Raw genomic sequence first — 22,011 nt, 5'->3', positions numbered from 1 at the left:
ATTCGGTGACGAAATAGCTTTACCCAATGGCAATGCCTGAATAGTTCATGATATTTGGCCACTCCTACGACGTTCTAATGTTTTTTGGAATATCCGCCAGTTTGAGCACTTTGGGCGGTCATAACTTTCGATTGTGGGGTTGTACTTTGACTATGAATCCTGGGATGAATCCTGGGTGAATCCTGGATGAATCTGAATCCTGTGATGAATCTGAATACTGGAATGAATCTTGTGATGAATCCTGGGATAGCTTCAGGTTGGTGCCAAAAGTTTTTGATTTAGGGTGGCATACTCCTAATAGAATCAATATCCATCCGCCCGATTGTTATTCTATCTCAGGAAAAGTTCCAAAAAGCAGCAGGAGAATATTCTTTTTGACCCGTTATCAATCATGATCTGGGTTTTTCTGTGGCTTGCATGTTGAAGAGCATAAATGAAGATACATATGGAGCCAAAATTGGGTCAATTTAAAGGCATTGAAGAGTCGCCCCAAACCGCGTGCGGCCATCTGAAAAAGTTAACTTTCCGTGGCTTGCAAGTGACGATTTGTTCGTGTCGCTACAAAGAGCAGACAGTACAGTAATGAACGTGATACTTTGTTACCTTTAGCTGGACCTGAGATGTCCATCGTTGTATTGTCTGTACACTGTGCTGTAGGTATTGACCGCAGCTGTACAGTTATCCAAACTTTCTTAAACACACGGCGATACACTGTGTCAGCATCCTTCATATACCAATTTCTATGCACGAAGTAGGAAGAATGACGTCATACGACATCGACTGAAGCCACTCATCAAACTGGTGGCGCTTTGCTTGTACGACAAGCAGAGCCGTATATCTCTATATACGGCTCTGACGACAAGCAGAGACCCTCTCTAACGACAAGAAAGTACCAGCGCGAAGTACAAACACTATGTCTTAATTTGACATAACTAAAGTGATAAAGTTTACATAAATCACTCCAAATGGTGATATCGTGTGCCGCATTTCGCCAGAAATGTGGCAGTGGACTACAGCTTCCACAGGCAATTCTTAAGAAGCGATAGCAGAAGCATTTACATATGAATAAAATTACTTAAGTGTCGTCTGCCAATGCATCTAATGATCTAGTGAGTATATTGTGCTGTATTGTTATTCACTGGACCTAGTTGGAGAGTTGGATGTAGGCTAGTATTAGTAGCCTACTGTAGGCCCCTAGGCCTAGACCTGCTATACGGCTGTCCTTTTGGATGCGAAATGACTTAAGCCTAATGACAGCAATTACCACCACCTCATTTTACTTAAAACGTTATCCCTAACGATAGATTCACATGCCAGAATAACTGAAGATGACATTTACATAGCCTACCTTGCCCTTGGTCTACTGAAGAGTAAGACTCTAACGTATAGGTTCGCCTAGGCCTAGGTCATAACAAAGCCTACAATATTTCAGTCTTTTAATATATCTACCAGAATTGTACAAATATTCGAACACATTCTCCATTTGCAACATATTCCCAACAATGTTCAAGTAAGTGTGGCAAAAGGGTATATGGCCTACTGTAAGCAGTAAGGCAGGCTAAAGGCCTAGCCAGTAGCCTAATCTGAGTCTTGAGGTAGGCTAGGCCAAAGCCTATAGCCAGGTATGTTCTAATTACAGGCAATTTGCATAAATTTACTCAACTATGATTTAAAGGCCTAATGATATTCACTTACCATGTTTGGACAAAGCTTTGTAGGCAATACAACACACTCAAGCCACTACTCGTGATAACATCTCATCAATTGATGACAATATGTGACTGAATGTAGATATGCATCAAACTGTTTGCACTCTCATTCATAAGGTGGGATCTGTTATCCTGCATAATCTACTACCCACTTTGTAACATTAACATTTAACTGAAAGCTGAATGCACAGACTAATATGGAAATATTACACAAAAGTAGGTGTGTGGAAAGGGGGAGGGGAGTGGGGTGGAAGGTGGAGAGAGGGTTGCTTCTTCACTGCATTTCCCTGGGACAACTATGACACTATCTAAGTGGAGCACTAATATAATAAAAGCAAGAAAATGTTTGCCATACTGTATGTTTCTCTGATACCGGAAATGACACTTTCCAGACATTAAAAGTTGCATAAAGCACTTCACTTGCTCATAAGAGGCAAGAAAATGTTTCAAAGTTGGTTCTCATAAGTCAGAAGTATAGTACTTACTACTCTGATCTGGTCACCATAACATGTCTCTCTTGTGAAAAGTACACCTACTCTTTTGGAAAAATGGGTAAAATCAAATTCCGTTTTCAAAGTCGAATGGACAATGTATGTATGACGACTTATAAATGATCTGGCTCTTTGCCTCACTTTTCTCAAGGCTTCACGGCTTCAACACACGATTACTTAATTTATGTCACATTGAGATACTTTTCTTGACTCACAGGCAAAATGTTTATGGATCCTTTCATACAGAATCTCATATAATCTTTGATACAGCAATCTTTTTTATTCTCGTATATTCTCCTATAGGCAAATATGGAGAATAGATGTGCAATACAGTGTGTCAGTTGTGAGAAGCATGTCCTGTACCTTGCACACCATGTAGCCAGGCAACACCAGGTGAAGGACAAAGGCCAAAGATTGCGGCTTAAGTACTAGTGAGGACAAATGTAAGTAGCAAATGTTTGTGTAAAGTATCATATTCACACAATGAAATAGAAGTAAATTTCTAATATTTTGACAAGTAAAATTACTGCCTTGTTTTATGAAGGAACTCACATTCTTCTTCCAATTTGAATGACAGCATCTAGCTCTCTCCTTTTCTGCTCGATCAGCATGAAATTGTATTAGCATCCTGTACTTCTGCCCTTAATCAAAAGTACTTTTATTCCAAGGTACTTTCAGATATAAACCTTCACGGTTCAAAAGGTCTCATGTTAGAAATAACCCTTCACAGTTCACAAGGTCTCTCCTGTTAGATCTAAATATGCAGTACTTTAAGTGGCTAGACCATGTTTCATATTGTGTGATGTGACTCCAGTCAGTCAGTAACTTTATTCGGCAGTGGATAACTTTGATTTGTCCAGTGGAAAATCCTGGAAAAGTAAAGAAATTTCAGTTTCAACCCTGATAGTTATTAAAATCTTTGATAGCCAAGTACTGTAACAAATTTGTGTTGAGATAATACTAATAGTATGAAATGTTATAAAAAGGTGAAGCTAATATGTATAAGGGTCAGATCCAAACCTCTGCCAATGTTATGGACGGAATTTACAGAGATAAAGTCCCATCAAAAATAGTGTGAGAGTTAGTATTTGGTGAGGTATGCATGATTGATCTAAGTTGGGATACCTCTAACATATAATGGAAAAAAAATTAATTGGGTGGTGCAACATTAGTCTGAATATGCAAATTAGGTGTTCGTTATGGATGGAATCAGAAAAATGATCAATTCCCACCAACCTTCATAGTAGGTCAAAACTCTGTGAAGTTTTCAGGATTTCAAAGTATAAGGTACTGTACATCACAGGCCTGGTACCTAAGCTTTATCATACTCCCACTCATACCCACTTGTACCTCCATTAACCCACTACCCCAAGCCAAAATTCTGTGTTATGGACGGAATGTACAATGTTATGGACGGAATGTTTCGTCCTGATTTAGGATCAACTCTTGAATTGTGAAGTGTGTGTTATAAGTTAATACTTATGGCTAACATGTGTAATAATATCAAATAAAATTGAATTTATTATAAGAAGGGAAAGAGCTAGTCCTGAAATAGGAATTGATATGGATGGAATGTTATGGACGGAAAGTATTGAATTAGCCTAAAATGAATTGCTATTGCTATTGTTGCAATTCCCACTTTGCTACTTGAAATTTGAAGGACAGGCTGTTCTAGTTTCCCCATGATATTTCCTAGTGGGATCCAAGATTTGACTTCAGGTGATGGCCAGAAGAAAGTATTGGTAGGGCCCTTAGGGTGTAGGAAGGAGACATAGACATCATTATTGTCAACTGATATTTTGTCCACCTTTGCCAACCACCAGTCTCCTTCATACACAACAACCACATTGCATGAGGATGACAACTTGGATATATCAGAAATTGCTGTTAGAAGTGTAGGTTCATTTCATTCATGAAGTCAAACCTCATCAGTCAGGTCAGTTGCAACTGTTTGCTTTTTGCTGACTGTGCCACTGTCATACATCAACTACCGGAATGTTCTGTCACGTTCTGCACCATACTGGCTATTTTTGTAGAAATTTAAAGTAGTTTCTGACTTTTCTGTGGGCTGCACTAGGTGTTCTACTTAATGAACCTGCTGAGTGCCTGAGACTCCTTTACTGTCACTTATGTCAAGTGCAGGCAGTGCTTCCTTCCCAAGGTAAAGTACTTGATATTTCAGATTGTTTGGTCAGCATATTCAGCAAAATGCTTGGCATCTCTGATAACAACTTTGCTTGCCTTCACATCCCTGTAAACACTCATTTCACATGACCCCCCACACCATCCACAGGGCCCTTCCCATGATGAGACTCAAAGTAATTCCATATCACCTTTAGGTCTGATGGATACATTGTAAGTAGGTAGAAACAGTATTGACTTTTTAACTGCTTAGCACATCCGTCAGACCAAAAGTTAACAGTATGCAACTCAGGGACATGATGTCTAAGAAGAAGCACCTTCCATATCATGAATAAAACTAACTACTGTAAGTGGGACAAAGTATCCCTGTTCTACGGTACAGTTTAGTTTAAATCCTATATGTTACTAGTAGTATGCATACTTATGATGTGTACCAGTTCCACTACTGTTGCTCTTGATTGTAGTTTTGGTGAACTGGTTCCCCATCAAACTGACTCTTTAGCTACGTGTATGATTTTTTTTTTGTCTCTCCTGCAACAAACTCAACTAAAATACACCACATTGCTCCAAAATAGAAAACAGATTCAAGCATGTCTTGCTCTGTGTTCACCAGGACATGACACACTGCACAAGGCATTTAACGATGACTCATCACAGTGGATGGACCAGTGCACTTTGCAGTATGAAAAGGCACACATGAAAAAAAAACGTTTCTCAGACGGGTAGGGTAGAGGTTAGGGTGGGGTGAGGGTGGGGTTAGGGTTGAAGTTAGGGTGGGGGTTAGGTTAGGGGTTAGTTTAAGGCAGCGATAATTTCTTCTTTTCTTTTCTTTTTAATTTAGGGTAAACATCACCTGAAAGCCTAGAAAAATACTGTAATATACATGTAAAAAAAAGGTTTTCCATCCTAAATAGTATTCATTCACATTTGATGTCTTTGGGGCAACATATTAAAAAACATTCTGCATAGTTTTTCCAAATATAGTAATTTCCATCCATAACATTCACATTCCGTCTAAAATGTTTTCCTAATTCCATCCATAACACAGATGTTTCATTGAACCCCAGTTATCTATGTGCAAGAATCTGGTAATTTTTCACATCATCCTTAATGGCATTGATAACCTTTAGAAGATTACATGCAAGTTTTATCACTGAAGTGAACTTTAAAATTGCCAGGAGATTAATGACATCAGGTAGCGTTATGGACGGAATTAATGATTTTCTTCTCGATTAGCATCTTAATTAGGGATGCCCTACTTAATTTTTCAGTAAGATCAGTTAAGATCAGTACCATAAACAATTATTCAGGTGCAGATTCATGTGAATTCCATCATTCCTTGCAGTCCAGTGGCACAAATCACTGTTTCCGTCAATATATAATGCTGGCTTAAGTGCATTGTCGATATAATTGTAACAGTGGTAACCCTTACCGAAGGACTTGGTAAAAGGCGACGAGCGCCATCTATTTTACTTTACTACTTTTTATGAGAATCATTTGTTACGACTACTACTACTATTACAACTTTTTGTGAATGGTCTTCTTTCCATTTTGCGGAGCCATTCTTTTACATGACAAGATTATATTATATTCAGGGTAAGCTTTAATTCATGATTGTGTGATAGGATTTAATTGCAGAGTGATGAAGAGTGTATTTGATTTCGAAATTGCTGTCAATTAAATAACTTAAGTAACTTAGCTGTCACGGTAGATCGCTGTACACCACCGTGCTATCCTAACGCACGTGTGTTGTGGGGCCTTGGCCTTGACATTATAAGATCTTTGTCACAATGTGCGCTACCTCATGTTATTGCTAAGTTGTATACTATTAAGCTTATACTTATCCCTTTCGTCATTATCATAATCAGTGATGGATGATCAAACTTATAATTAGTAACCATGTTTCCTGGAGATTGGTGAAGCTGTAAATTAGTATTAAAATGTAACATCAGACCTCACATCATCATCAGAGAGTTCCATAATCTCCTTAGCAACCCAATTGTTTAAATGAAGTTGGTCACATGACATGTCACCTGATATATTATTCTTTTTATTTCTAAAGTGATTTGTTTTAATTCTTTTTGTTGAAGTAATTGAGATTGTTGGATTCATTTAGTGCTTTGCTATGACCAACATCTGAGAAAATAATGAAACAATATTCAATTAAGTAAGAACAATACTCAATGTTTATGACTCCTCGTCACTCATGTATTGGTTCTCAGTGCACAATTAATTTACATTAATTATCCATGATAAGTAATTACCTTAATCTTGTATTTATGATCCTTTTGTTTTGTCTTTGCAGGGTTTTTCATTGCTTATTGTTGTTGAATAAATACCATACAGTAGCAACATGAACCTGTGTTTCGGTCATTACAAATTGGCGTAGTCGGCAGGATAATGGAAACCCCAGAATATTAGAGACCAAAACCCCTGAATATAATACAATGTCTGAAGTGGAAGAGATGCGGCTTGAGCTGAAGTCCTTGCGGGATGCACTGGAAAGGGAGAAGCTGGTTTCGAAGAAGGCTAAAGCTGACATCGAGGCACTCCAGAAGTTATCTGTTGGGTCTGAAGCTGACTCAGATAAGGAAGGTGATGAAGATGTCCATAGTACCGGTGAGGAGGGTGAGAAGCAGCCGTCTGTAGTATACCTCTCACAGGGTCAACGAATTGATCGATTTTGTGACCGACCTACAAAGCCAGGAGATCCGTCTGTACAGGAATGGATCAGAGACGTAAGGAGTCAACTGGAGGTCCGACGACTAGGACCTAAGGACCAAGCCAGTCTTATTCTCAACCATCTAGGTGGGAAGGCGAGGAAGGAGATAGCAGGAAGAGGGGATGAAGTTCAGAGGGACCCCAGTAAGATTTTTGCTATTTTGAGTAAAGTCTTTGGTGACGGTGACACTCTCTCACAACTACAACAACGTTTCTTCTCTTATAGACAGAGGGATGGTGAAGATCTTGTAGCTTGCTCCTTAGAACTGGTTGATCTCTTTGACCGTATTTGTCAATTAGACTCATCGTTTCAGTCATGCAGAGAGAAAAGTTTAAGGGGAAGACTGGCAGAGGCGGCGAAAGATGAGGGGGTACGGAGAGAGTTACGAAGGCTGAACTTGGAGAATCCAAACATGACGTTCTTCGATGCACGAGATCAAGTGATGGAGTGGATTGGGGTACCAAAGAGCCTGACACAAGGAAAATTCACTGTTCATAAACTTGAGGCAGACAGTGAATACCATCACCTAATTAAACAACAGGGCGACCAGATAAAGGCACAACAACAACAGATTGATGACCTAATTCAAGCTCTGAAGACTAATGCTGAGAAGTCCTCAAGGCCCAATTACACTCATGGAGGAAAACCATCTGGTACTAGACGATGTTACCAGTGTGACTCTAAGTTTCATTTCAAGCGAGATTGTCCTGACAATCCTATGAATAGGCAACCACAGAGTGGGGCAAGCACAGAAACCGTCTTTACAACCACCAAGGAACCTTTAAACTAGGGAAGCCTGTCGTTGGCAACCAGGAATCGACAGGTGTAGTTTTGAATAACCCTGGTCATGACACTCTTGTAACCAAAGCAGTAGGAGAATGCCCGAAGATTACAGTTCAGTCTGGATCACTGAGTATCAGGTGCCTTCTTGATACAGGTGCCGAGGTTTCTACGATCACTGAGTCGTTTTTCCTAGAGCACATTACCCAGAGTGGCGAGCTGGTAGATGTAAGTGCTTTTCTGAAGATATCTGGTGCTACTGGTGTAAATGTCCCATACATTGGATATGTGGAGTTACCCATTACTGTGTTGGGTTATGTGTTTCCAGGCATGGGTTTCTTGGTAGTCAAAGACTCTTGTGACCCCCAGTTTGTAGAAAAGAAGAGGATGGTGCCTGGTGTTCTTGGATGTAATATTTTCAGAGCAATGCAGAGGTTGCTGGAGAACAAATGGGGAAGTGATTTTCAAGATAAACTTGTTCTGAAATCTGGCACCATAGAAGACCAGAGGTTGGCTCATGTTATTGCTGCCTTTCAGGATAAGGAGGAAGATTTGAATAACCGAGGTGTGGATCATAGTATTGCTCGTGTATGTGCTGAAAAATTGGTACTGGTGGCTGCAAACACCATTACGTCCATACAGGTATCAGTCCAACCCTCGACTGGTTCAAAACCATATGTTGCCATGATTGCACAGTTGAATGCTGAGGACAGGACACACCTACCCACTGGCTTGCAGGTTGCACCAACACTTGTTTCTGTTGATCGAAGTGGTGTTGCTCCGTTGCAGGTAGCTAATTTTTCGAATCATGACATTTATCTCCAACCAAGGGCTCCTGTTGGGATTGCTGAAGGTGCATCATTAGGGTCGATGGTCCAGGTGAAACAAGTTGATGTCAATGAAATACAAGTGCAGACAGTTGATGCGAATGAACTCCAGACTGTATCAGAACCACCTGAACAAGTATCAACAAGGGCTATTCCACTGGAATCCAAGATGACTATTGGTGACAAGTTAAATGTATCTCAAAGGGAGGAGCTAAGAGCTCTGCTCCACAGGTATGATGATGTTTTCAGCCAGCACGAGGATGACCTTGGCTTCTGCGATAAGGTGGAACACCGCATTATCCTATTGGACGATAAACCAGTTAAGGTACCACATAGGAGAATTCCACCTCACCGATGGAAGGAAGTTCGTGACCACCTGCAACAACTTTTGTCTCGACAGATTATCAGAGAATCATCTAGCCCATATGCGTCACCAGTGGTACTAGTTCAAAAGAAGGATAACAGCCTGAGAATGTGCGTAGACTACAGAGCTCTCAACGCAAAGACACACCGTGATGCCTACCCCATTCCCAGAATTGAGGAAGCCTTAGATGCACTTAAAGGAGCTAACTACTTCTGTAGTCTTGATTTAGCTCACGGTTACCACCAGGTCCCGGTTTCTGAGAGTGATATAGAAAAGACCGCTTTCCGAGTTGGTACAGGAGGTCTCTACGAGTTCACACGAATGCCGTTTGGACTAACAAACGCCCCAGCGACATTCATGCGATTGATGGATAAAGTTTTTGGTGATGAGAACTTCCAAACAGTCCTTATCTATTTGGACGATATTTTAGTATTTGGGCGAACTTTCCAGGAAACACAACAACGTTTAGAGATGGTTCTGAGTAGGCTGCGATCATACAATTTGAAAGTCAAGCCAGAGAAGTGTTACTTGTATGAGGAACGATTGAGATACCTTGGCCATATTGTTAGCAAGGATGGTATTCTCCCTGATCCTGAGAAAACGAGAGCCATTCAGAATTGGAAAAGACCTGAAACTGAAAGAGAGTTGCGGAGCTTTATGGGGCTCGCAAGTTATTACCGACGTTTTGTTGCAAACTTTTCCAAGATAGCAGCACCCCTCCATGCTCTGACAGGTGGCCAGAGATGTAAAGCAAAACGTCCTCACAACCCAACCAGATCAGTTGCAGACAGATGGGAGGCAAAACATGAGGAAGCTTTCCTTGAGCTGAAATCAAAGCTTACCACCGCACCGGTATTGGGCTACCCTGACTTTCAGCGCCCATACATTCTTGAAGTAGACGCAAGCTTACTTGGTTTCGGAGCAGTACTCTCCCAACAACAGGAGACTGGACGAGTTGTTATAGCTTATGCAAGCCGAGGACTGAAGCTCGATGAGAAGCAGATGAGTAACTACAGTAGTATGAAGCTTGAACTGATGGCGCTTCACTGGGCCATCACAGTGAAGTTCAGAGATTTACTGCTGGGGGCAGAATTTGTCGTATACACTGACAATAACCCATTGAGCTATTTAAAGACATCTGCCAAGTTGGGGGCAGTGGAAACACGTTGGGCAGCTGAGTTGTCCCAGTTCCATTTTGACATTGCATACCGATCAGGGAAGTCCAATGTGAATGCTGACTCATTGAGCAGAAAGGAATTCCATGGCGAAGAACCCGTCTCTGCTCGATTTGGGGAAATTGTTGCTGTTGCTGGTGACCTTCACACAATGTCCACTTCGGGCATAACTCTTCCAAATGAGGTGAAAGAAAGGATACAGGAACGTACCCAGGAGGTGTGGCAGCAAGAATTACATAGTCTGCCAGAGAGAGTTCAACCATCGTCCACCTTTCCTCTACCCTCCATGTCCACTGAAGGGATAGCTCGACTGCAGTCTACTGATCCAGTTGTAAGTAGATTACGACATTACTGGGATCTGAAACAGAAACCAACTATCTGTAAACTAATGAAGGAATCCAGAGAAGCACGAAAATTGCTTCGAGAATGGGAGCGTATATCAGAGAAAGATGGTATACTGTACCGTACAATCACTTTAAAGGGACAGAGGGTACAGCAGATTTGCCTACCATTGCAACTAAAAGATACCGTCCTCAACTGTGTTCACGACCAGACTGGTCACCAGGGATCAGAGAAAACGTTTAAATTGGCAAGGTTAAGATGTCATTGGATTGGCATGGCTAATGACATTGTGGAGTACTGTAGGAGATGTCCGAGGTGTACACTTGCCAAAAGTGGACCAAAGATCAAGACATCCATGGGTTCAGTGGTTGCCAAAAGGCCACTGGAAATTGTAGCAATTGACTTTACAATGTTAGAGCCCAGTTGTGGAGGTGTAGAAAATGTGCTAGTCCTTACAGACGTGTTTACAAAATTTACGCAGGCTGTTCCTACAAGAGATCAGAAAGCATCAACAGTAGCTCAGGTTCTATTCAGAGAGTGGTTCATCAAGTTTGGTATCCCAGAGAGAATCCACAGCGACCAAGGTCGGAACTTCGAGAGCCGATTAGTCCAGGAGTTGTGTAATTTGTACAACATCAAGAAAACACACACCACCCCCTACCACCCGGAGGGCAATGCACAATGCGAACGTTTTAACAGGACAATGCATGACCGCTTGAGAACATTGTCTATGGATAAGAAGAGAAAATGGCATAAGTATCTTCCTGAATTGGTGTATGCATATAATATTACACCACATACCACCACTGGATACTCCCCTCATTATCTATTTTTTGGAAGAGAACCAACATTACCCATTGATCATTTGTTGGGTATTGAGAGTGACGAGACGTGGATGGCAGATCACCACCAGAGGCTAAGGACAGCTCTTGATATTGCTGCATCCAATATTGAGAAGGAAGCACAACGACGTCAGGAAAAACATGGCCAGCCAGCTCCCAATACTAGTTTACCAATTGGCGCCAGAGTATATACCAGGAACAGGAAAGTAAAGGGTAGAAACAAGATACAAGATTTCTGGGACGATATCCCACATAAAGTTATTTACCGTCCCTATCCTGATGGTAACGTTTATGTCATTGAACCCCTTAACGGAAATGGCACAACAAAGACATTGCACCGAAGAGACATACTTGATTCAAAGGAATTGGTTCAAACTTTGGAACCTGCAGGGCCAAGTGAGGAAGTACCTGCTGTTGAAGCCCTAAGCCAGAACTCAGATGACGAAGTAATCGACTCAGCTTGGTGGGTAGAGAATGTCAACCCCGACGCCCAACAGCCTTGCAGCCGTAACGATAGCAATAAGTCAATTGAAATTGCTACAGCGCCTATGCCCGATGCTGATGAAGCTAACACTACAGCAGACGTAGACCATGAAGTTCCCAGTGACTCTGTTGATATGAACTCATACGTAAACGAAAAGGATTTAGGGAACAACACCTTGAGGCGTTCATCCCGAAGTAATGCTGGTGTGCACTCGAACCCTAGTAAACTTCCCAGGTCTGCAATTCAGCAAGAGGTTCGAACTAGTTTTGTTGACCCAACTGTTTTAGCTAATATATCTCAAACTCAGCTCCTGTTGGCACAGATGCTTGCCAAGTGTTAGTGTTGATTCCTACAGTTATATGCTTCTGTGTGTTCGTTAGATTTAGGTTGGTTTGGAAAGAATTCTTTTCAATTTAATTTTATTGTATATATGTTGTTGTCACCACTCAAGCGCTGCGTAGATGTTTTAGCAAATGTATATGTATTCAACCTTCCAGGTAATGCCTATACTTAGCAGAGCTTCGTCTATCACATTCTGCATGCAGCATTGTGCAGAATAATTCATTCGGATTATGTATTATTGCTGGGATATATTTCAAGATTTGCATGTAACTGTATTATCTCGATCAGTGGTAGTCAGTCTATCTTGTCATTTTGTAACATTTGCTCATTGGTACTCAGTTTAAGAAAGGGTTAGCAATTGCAATTATGTATTTTGTCTTGAAATACTTGGTTAGAGTACATGAGAGTGTTGAAATGTAGAATGATATGTTACAACCAATCTTATAGTTTTAAGTCACACCGACTACCATATGTATTGGACTTACTGGACAGCTTACTGAAGCAGGTTAGAAAGGCTTGCTTGTTTTTTTTGTAAATATGTTGAAGTTTTATTTTTCTGTCTTGTTCTTCTGATTAATGTCAGGGACGACATTGTTTAAAGGAAGGGGAGGTGTAACAGTGGTAACCCTTACCGAAGGACTTGGTAAAAGGCGACGAGCGCCATCTATTTTACTTTACTACTTTTTATGAGAATCATTTGTTACGACTACTACTACTATTACAACTTTTTGTGAATGGTCTTCTTTCCATTTTGCGGAGCCATTCTTTTACATGACAAGATTATATTATATTCAGGGTAAGCTTTAATTCATGATTGTGTGATAGGATTTAATTGCAGAGTGATGAAGAGTGTATTTGATTTCGAAATTGCTGTCAATTAAATAACTTAAGTAACTTAGCTGTCACGGTAGATCGCTGTACACCACCGTGCTATCCTAACGCACGTGTGTTGTGGGGCCTTGGCCTTGACATTATAAGATCTTTGTCACAATGTGCGCTACCTCATGTTATTGCTAAGTTGTATACTATTAAGCTTATACTTATCCCTTTCGTCATTATCATAATCAGTGATGGATGATCAAACTTATAATTAGTAACCATGTTTCCTGGAGATTGGTGAAGCTGTAAATTAGTATTAAAATGTAACATCAGACCTCACATCATCATCAGAGAGTTCCATAATCTCCTTAGCAACCCAATTGTTTAAATGAAGTTGGTCACATGACATGTCACCTGATATATTATTCTTTTTATTTCTAAAGTGATTTGTTTTAATTCTTTTTGTTGAAGTAATTGAGATTGTTGGATTCATTTAGTGCTTTGCTATGACCAACATCTGAGAAAATAATGAAACAATATTCAATTAAGTAAGAACAATACTCAATGTTTATGACTCCTCGTCACTCATGTATTGGTTCTCAGTGCACAATTAATTTACATTAATTATCCATGATAAGTAATTACCTTAATCTTGTATTTATGATCCTTTTGTTTTGTCTTTGCAGGGTTTTTCATTGCTTATTGTTGTTGAATAAATACCATACAGTAGCAACATGAACCTGTGTTTCGGTCATTACATAATTAAGCAGTACTCGTAACAAAGAAACATACATATTTAATTTATTTGCCAAGCAAGCTTAAATTGTTCTTGTTTTGGACAAAACTATCAAAATTGATAATTATGATCATCTAAATGTTAGCCCTGAGGTTGACAGGTTTTGGATCTTAGTAATAATCAAACCAGGTTTTGAGACTGAAGACTTTTATTAACTTGGAGATAGTGAGCTTGGTGTCTTGGTAGCACATGCAATAAAAATACTATTTTTGTGTCATAATATTTAATCACAGTACTTTTGTTAAATTTTGAAAGTAAATATTTTATCAAAATGCCACACTTTTGGACCCATAATGTATTGAATAACCCATCATGTAAGTTTCTAAGATAGTAACCATGTTTTAATTTATTTGTATCTTCACAGAGGGGCAATCCTATACTGTACACAGTGTACAGTAGTTACTCAGATTTTGATGGCAACTAGAGTAAAGAATTTAAGTGATGACACACTGGAAGGAAAACCTGCAACGATAGAAATAGATGGAAGTATGTTGAAATAAAGTATTCAGAGAATGAATTGTGACCTGAATATATGGCATATTGCAGTGATTTTGTCATGGACAGGAGAGTTTGCAGCTAATCAATTCATTTTGCTGCCATCTTAAAGTGTTTAAATGATTACCTGCTTAAATATTGATATCGTACAACATGGTGGATACCAAATCAAATTCATCAGTTGCGCTATTATGCCTTGGTTAAATATTTTGTAAAAAGTGTCATGAATGTTGACATAATTTTCAAATTCATCTTCGTCTGGACAAACATCATATTTCTTTCCGCAGGTAGGCGTAGTCCCTCCATATATGATGGGCTGTAATTGTTGTACTCCCTAATCCTTACTCCTGTGAGTCCTGTCACTGTACCTATCCCAAATCCCTACTGTACCTTTCTCACCCCTCTGGAATCCATTTAACATAACATTCAACTGTTAGACCACACTGCTTCTACTGTAGTTGAACATTATGGTGGAGTAATCGCACACAAGAATAATCAAAACAGAATATTTTGGAAAACAAAAGTCGATAATAAGTAGTTTATTATATAAACAGTATCAGTAAATGGAGCAACAATAAGCTGTTACAGAAACCAACAGGGTAGGATGCAGAGATATTTATATATTGAAAGCTTTTATTTAATGCAGTTTGGTGCCTTGAATCAGCAATTGTAGTTTTTACCTAAGTACCCAGTTTATTAATGTACTCTCATTAAGAATCCGGAGGGGCACAGCCACTATTTCGAGGGAGAAAATTAGAAATTGTCTTTGATTTTCATTGAGATAGCAGGGGCACTACGGCAACTTTGTAGTTTTAGTAGGAAAACAAGGCTATTTACATACACTTGTGAAAAGGCACCAAGGGGCATGGTTTCCAGAGTGAGAAAAAACATATAGAATTGACAGAATTTTAAGAGCAACTTTTTTTTCAGTGGTTTTTTGAAAACTGTACATCAAAACCTTAACATTTCCTGCAGCTGCTCAATATTTACTGGCTCTTGGCACAAATTTCGCTGGAGTTTTGGACAATCTTAGAGCCCTGACTTAGATGATAAAGTTGTAGGATGATCAACAGGACACCTAGGGATTGAAAGGGTTAAAAGGCATACCGCAGTTGTTGCTATCATTGATGGATGATTTTTAAGCTCATTACCGCAAGAGGTATTTTGCCATCGACCTGCTTCCTGACGTACATATTCTTACGTTCATTGAGTGTGTTTTGTTTTTTCTTCTTTCACCCTCTGTCTGTCTACATTGTTGGTTCTCTTTTCTTTCATCTTCCGCTGCAGTTTATTCTCCCCACAAAAGGTCGCTATAGAAAATTTAGGAGATACGGCTCAGTCCGAGTACAAGCATGGCTCATCTCTGAACACGGAGTCCAGTGGTAGCGATAGCTACAGGGACATTTTAACCAGTCATAAGTAAGTTTCACTCTCTAAACATGTTTTATTTGAAGCAAGGTTTTGTCAGCTGGCAACATATTATCTATGTTTTATGTTTTTTGTAAAACAATTCAAAAATAAGAAACTGACTGGGAAAAGTAAATGCAATGTATTGAGACAATTGTAGTTATTGGATAATCCCAAACTGAATGTTTACTTACCATAAATGTAACTGGTTGAAAGGTAACGATGTGTCTTGGTAACAACATTTTAAACTATCTCAAGTTGTAAAGGATTGGGAAGGTAAATAGAAGTCTATTTGGGGTGGGGGTGAGTGGAGGAGGGGTGGGCGGCTAAAATAAGCTGCTTAAACAATATGATTTTTAAATTTACACTCTAAACAGTTGACTGTACTGAAAACTGCACAGTGCATTTTAACGTAGACCACTATCTATTTCTTGCTGTAAAGCAGAACTGTTTGTGACCTTGTGTTGAGTTTGTTTTGATCTCATCTCCCTTCATGTAATGAATAGGGAGATGAGATATTGTACTTCACCCTACATCAAAAATGTGAGTGCGTGTGCGTGGGTGTGTGCGTGAGTGAGTGAGCAAAATTAAGTATGTCGCAAACTCCTCCTAGACCCCAAGTCCTGTCGAGTTCAAGCTTGGTGAGTGGGTGCCTGACCATGTTAACTCATGCCTGCGTGATTGATGACGTCAAAGAGGTCGAAGGTCAAGAAATCTAAAAATAGGTTTTTAGCCATTTTCTGCATACCAACTTGTTGGACAAAGGCATTAAACCACATTATATGTAGAGAATGAAGAGACAAAGTTTAAAACAAGACAGATTTAGCTGTTTAGGCTTGTAGTTAACAGGTCAATTAGTTAAAATTGGTCTAAATTGTGCAAAAGAGTGTGTCCTAGACTGTTAGTCCGATCATGGTTAAAACTTGGTGGGTAGGTGCCTGACCATGTACTTTAAACTTGATCTTGGGTGATTGTCTAAATGTCATAGGTTAAATACCCAGAAAGTGTAGCTATTTTCTGCTCGTCAATATGTTGGAAAAAGTCATTAAACCACAAAATATGTAGACTATAATGGGACAAATTTTAAATTAGAACTTATACAGTTGTTAAGGGTCAAGGTCAAAGTTCATTGTAGATCCATTCCATCATAAAAGAGATGAGTACCATAGATTGCCATCTTTGTCTTATGTTTTTATCGTAATAGATGCTAAGATCCCATAACAAGGGAGTGTATTAGGCAAGTTTCAGGAGAGATATGATTGATAAAGATGGCTACCTTCAAGGTATGCAAGGAATTAAGATGACTAATGAAGCAATCCATGACAGAATGAAGGTGAGATGACAAAACTATTACTTAATGGATCATTCAACTGTCAATTTGAGTATAGTTTCATTAGTTTAATGTATGTTTAATTGCTTTGTTCAAGGGCTGTCTTAACATGTTAGTGTTTAATATCATCAGATGCAAGGTTAAATTGCGACTAACATGCAGCATCATGTAACATGTTGAAAATTTCAAGTTTCGTTGCTTACACTACATTTCGTGTTTAATAGAATGCTGAGTGAAACTACCCACTGCTGTAGGTGATGAAACATTTGGTGTTTAATCCACAAGCTCCAGCTCATCTATTGGGACTTAAATTCAACTCCTACCCAGATCTCAACGAAGAGAGTAAGTGACGTCTGCTCCTGTAACGCGACAATAGCATAAGAGACGGTGGTATGAACAGACCTTATGGGGAAAAAGTTAACACGTCATTTAATGAAAGTGAAGATATTCCCATCTTGGTGGGGTGGAATTCATTTACCCTGTGGGTTGTATTACAAAAGAGAAATCTGTAAGCAACAATGATTATTAATGCATCTTTGCGTGATTGATTACTAATCCATCTTTGCGTGATTGACTATTAATCCATATTTGCATGATTGATTATTAATCCATCTTTCTGCTTAGACGTTGAAGGACAGCGTAGTAAACTCAGAGGATTCCGTGAAGAGACTAGTAGCAGAGATCAAGATGCTAGGTCAAAGGGTCGTTCAATCTCATAAAGCCGTACAGAAGGAGGAAGAGCCAGGTACATTTTCAAGTTTCTTCCATTTGGGTTTGGTACGTTGAGAGTACAAGATGGATATGATGCTCGCATTGTATAAAATTATTGGTAGCAGTATGCTGGAAAAAGGTTGTAGGACTATTGTTTGTGAGCGGGTCACAGATATGGTCATGTGGGAAGAAAGTTGGAATGAATTTCAAAACTAACCAATGAGTCTGTCTTGCGTACAAAGATTTACTTCGCTGCTAAATAAACCCGAGCGCGTTTAGCAGGAGTGTCAAGCATGGTAGTTCGCAAGCGAAGATGTTACCTAACTTATTTGGAATTTATACCAAGTTTTTGTATTGAATGAGTGCAGTTGTTAAATTTGTTTTCCAGCCAACCCCACCCCACCCCTGGAAAGAAGTATCCCTAACTGTGATGGAATATTACTTAGTAATATTCAGTCTTACCGAAGGCGATGGAGTACAACAGAGTTGAGGAGAGTGGAATTTTCCGAACATTAAAGAATTCATCAAGTTTATTTCCTTCGTCCTCAGATTTAGTGTAAAGTATTTTTTTTTGGTGAATATTGTAAGGATAACAAGCTCGTTCCTTTTTTCCTAGAACTGAATAAGTATTCAAGCAAAGCAAATTGCTCTTTTTACCCATCATCAAAGTAGTGTGCAGTTACTAGTGTATTGGAAACAATATTATACCTGCCATTAGTTTTGCCATATGCAACTGTGCATTATTTTTTGGGGGGAGGGGGTTTCCCTTAAATTGTATGTGCATTGTGTCATGTTTGTTTTGACAAATAAGGCTTTGTTCTGTGCAGTGATAATCTTTTCCTATAATCCCAGAGATATAAATATAAATATATTTAGAGGAAAATCTTGAATAGGATGTAACAAAATTAACGCCGGGTCAGGTCAGATCTTTCTGGAAACCCTACATGTAGTGAGACTAGGAGAGAATTGATCTGGGAGGATGGGAGGGGGGGGTAGGTCTTAGTGGAATATTTAGGAACATTGCAGTTATTGTGTGTTGTTCTCCATAAAGACCTGTTATTTATGTGTAAATTAACACCTAGTTACTTAGTATTTTGCTGTTTGGATGCAGCCAGGGGTGGGACCTAGATTCCCCATCTCTTAGATTTTGTCTGTAACCCCACCAAAACACATATCCAGTACCACTAAACCCACTCCGAACTCTGTTGCTCCATTTACCCGAGAGAATCTAGCTATGAAATTGGCTGACTTGTTACACAAGTGCAAAGATACTGTTCTTTTTTTTCCATTAACAGAAACTCTAGTGTTATCATCAATATAATGATAAACAAAATGGAGAAACTTTCAGCACATGTATTCAAAATAGTAAACACTTACTTATTGCCTCCACTCCACCCTCCACTTTAATATTCTGGCTTTGCTTTCTGATTATGTGCAGGTTTGAGATGTAGTACATTTCTCCATCCATGTTATTGTCAGATAATGAAATGAGAATAAGAATTAATAAAATTGTAAAAGATATGTTTCCTTCCTCGACAGCATGACTTCATATCCGCCACTTCTTCAGTATCTACCTAAATGACAAATGTAGGCTGAATTTAGGCACAATAATGTCGTAGTCCACCAGAACAAGGTCAATTTGAGATTTTACACTCACACACTGCTGATCCAGTTCCAAGCTATTCACCGTTAAAATATGCTAAACCTCAGGTATGTTCCTTTAAAGGCTAACTTGATGATGTTATCAGCTCTTCTAGTACGGGCTTTAATGTTAATGTTAACCCATTGCTTTACATAAATTCTAATAACTCACTCAACCAAAGCATGTTCCTTTAACTTGATATTAAAACAACAACACCCTTGCACCCATTGAATGAAAATTAAATATCTATCCAAAAGTTGACAAATTTGTACTACCACTGTAAACATGTCATTTGAGACAGGTAAATATCTTTTTGTAATTTTTTGTTGGATCTGAGGAACTCAGCTAAATGGTTAAAGTATTAGACTAAATAGTCTTGTCACTCTAAACCGATGAACCTCGGCAAATTAATGGGTCGTTCCCTTACAAATTAAAAGTGGCATAAAAAATCCAGCCTGGCCTGATAGCGCTGTTTTTCAACCGTTCACAACAAATTAACTGAGGTTTGTTAAACTTTGTTTCTAAAGTCATCTTTTTTATGAATTTTTCCTTATGTCTTTCCATTGTAATATAGCTTGTAAATCTATTGCAATCAAAAACTTTTACGTTTTTTTTACATTTTATAATAATATTCTGTAACTACTGTAGTTGATACAACAATACTATACATTTTACTAGTAGATGGGTTATAAATGAAAAAAAATATTTGACATTTCTGACATTACGTAAGTTAGGGAAATCATTAAATGTTCTTAGATCTCTGTCTGTGGCTCGGACTCCCTCCCACCAAGAAAGTGTTAATCCCCCACCCTCTCCTATCACCCAAAGCAATCCGTTTTCGCCCTTAAAATTATTGGCTTTCGTTGACTCATTTGAGTCTTCAAATGTAACATGCATGATCTACACTTTATGCAGAGTTCTTACGTCTACATGGCTTGTGTATTCCTATCTAGTAATTTTTTTCATACTCTTTTATGGACAGAACCACCTATGGTGTCCACCATGGAACAGCTCCCCAAGAGACCTTCAGAAGACTTAAATTTGGAAGAGACTTGGGAAGATGACGAAACATCAGACAGAGACAATAAATTGGAATCCCAAGCCCCTGTAGCCGATTCAGATCCCTTCTCTAGTCTCATTATGGACATGAAAGCCTCCATCTCATCTCCGAGTAAAGTACGGTCTAACTTAGACCAGATCAGGAAAGGCTTACAAGACAATAACCTCCTGAAGGCAGAAGAAGACAGAAAAGTTTGTTCCAATTCTGGTAGCGACGTGCCGAACGCTTCATCAATCCAAAGAGACAAGCTGATGGAAGTTTCCCCCGAAGGGATTAGAAATATTACTAAAGTTGAAGAAGAATCGGAAAGTGATTTGATCCTGCTACCAGATAGTCCTGCCTGTCTCGAACTTTCAGGATCACAAACTTTTTGAGCCACCGATGTTGCAGCTTGTTAAAAGATATATTTATTATTATTATTTGTTTCATCACATAGTATTACAAGGTGAACAAGACAATATAAGTACAAATAAGTAAAAAATGTGAAAGGAAGTCAACTAAGAAACCCTTTTGGGCTTAATCGAATAGAGTACTCCCTATCTATATGTACATATATATATATGTATATATATATATATATATATATATATGTACTGTATATATATATGTATATATACATATGTACTGTATATGTATATATATATATATATATGTACTGTATATATATATATACATATATATACATATGTACTGTATATATATATATGTACTGTATATATATATATATATATATATATATATATATATATATATATATGTACTGTATGTATATGTAAGCTTTGTAACTGTATATATGTAACTATATATATATATGTAAGCTTTTCTACTTCTTTTTTTTGTATCACCATGTGTGTAAATATTGAAGCACTAAGATATGCAGTTTTTTTTTCCTTGAAATAGCAAGAGATATAATGGAGAACACTGTTATGAAAGCTCTACTTAAAACACTTGAAAAAACTGCTCTCCTAAATTTTAAGGAACAGTTTGGCAGAATTTTTTTATGGGGAAATCTATCTTAATATCATGCATAGTCTTGAATACTTCTGCAATACCATAAGACCATCTCTGCCCTGCACCTAAAAATACTGGGTTTTTTTTTCTCTCTTGCATGTTTTCAAAGGTGCCCTTCTCAAGGGTATCATGTTGAAATTTTCTCAGATTTACAGATGGAAATTATGAAATTATGTCAATTGAGGTCATCAAAATACAAAAACCTTGTAGTCTAGTTTAGTGAATATCTATAGCATCGGTAAAATGTCATAATTAGGTGGTAGGTCCCCCTCACTGAGCATTACACTCTGAGCAGTTCTGTTAAGAGGTCAAATGTAAATTGGAGTCATCAGCTGCCAAAAGCCTGAAATCCTTGTCGACATCAAAATCAAAGCTGCGATTATCCTCATGCTCAGAAATGTACAAGAACTGAATGTTCTATGAAGAGGTCAAAGGTCACTTAGGGTCAAATTCTGACCACCTTGATCAGGCGCGTATCCAGGGGGGGTGTTGGGGGCGCGCGTATCCAGGGGGGCGTTGG

At 38.8% G+C, this 22,011-nt stretch overlaps 2 protein-coding genes across 5 annotated transcripts; both read left to right on the top strand.

The window, feature by feature from the left end:
* Positions 1-878: 878 nt before the first annotated feature.
* On the top strand, positions 879-21,046 carry LOC139979763 (uncharacterized). 4 transcript variants are annotated; one of them, XM_071990848.1, is made up of 7 exons: positions 879-1,109; positions 2,504-2,643; positions 14,200-14,321; positions 15,618-15,749; positions 16,986-17,070; positions 17,692-17,812; positions 20,403-21,046. In XM_071990848.1, exons 5-7 carry the CDS (start codon positions 16,993-16,995, stop codon positions 20,852-20,854), a joined length of 651 nt encoding a protein of 216 aa, XP_071846949.1. In that variant the 5' UTR covers positions 879-1,109; positions 2,504-2,643; positions 14,200-14,321; positions 15,618-15,749; positions 16,986-16,992; the 3' UTR covers positions 20,855-21,046. The 4 variants fall into 4 exon arrangements, with proteins under 4 accessions (XP_071846949.1, XP_071846951.1, XP_071846950.1 ...); XM_071990850.1 differs by having other exon boundaries at positions 16,942-17,070; XM_071990849.1 differs by lacking the exon at positions 14,200-14,321.
* Positions 5,785-8,319, top strand: LOC139979762 (uncharacterized). The gene is made up of 2 exons (XM_071990846.1): positions 5,785-5,938; positions 6,648-8,319. The coding sequence occupies exon 2, from the start codon at positions 6,790-6,792 to the stop codon at positions 7,852-7,854; it is 1,065 nt and encodes a 354-aa protein (XP_071846947.1). The 5' UTR covers positions 5,785-5,938; positions 6,648-6,789; the 3' UTR covers positions 7,855-8,319.
* Positions 21,047-22,011: the final 965 nt, after the last annotated feature.

The sequence above is a fragment of the Apostichopus japonicus genome, chromosome 14 (genome assembly GCF_037975245.1).
Source record: "Apostichopus japonicus isolate 1M-3 chromosome 14, ASM3797524v1, whole genome shotgun sequence".
NCBI lineage: Eukaryota > Metazoa > Echinodermata > Holothuroidea > Aspidochirotida > Stichopodidae > Apostichopus > Apostichopus japonicus.
This window is presented reverse-complemented; position numbering and strand designations above follow the sequence as displayed.

Bases quoted from the DNA above. Each gene is read 5' to 3' on its own strand.
- LOC139979763 (XM_071990847.1), top strand. The intron at 15,750-16,985 runs GTAAGTTTCACT...GGCAAGTTTCAG, and splicing joins GACATTTTAACCAGTCATAA to GAGAGATATGATTGATAAAG. The intron at 17,813-20,402 runs GTACATTTTCAA...TTTTATGGACAG, and splicing joins ACAGAAGGAGGAAGAGCCAG to AACCACCTATGGTGTCCACC.
- LOC139979762 (XM_071990846.1), top strand. From the start codon at position 6,790: ATGTCTGAAGTGGAAGAGATGCGGCTTGAGCTGAAGTCCTTGCGGGAT.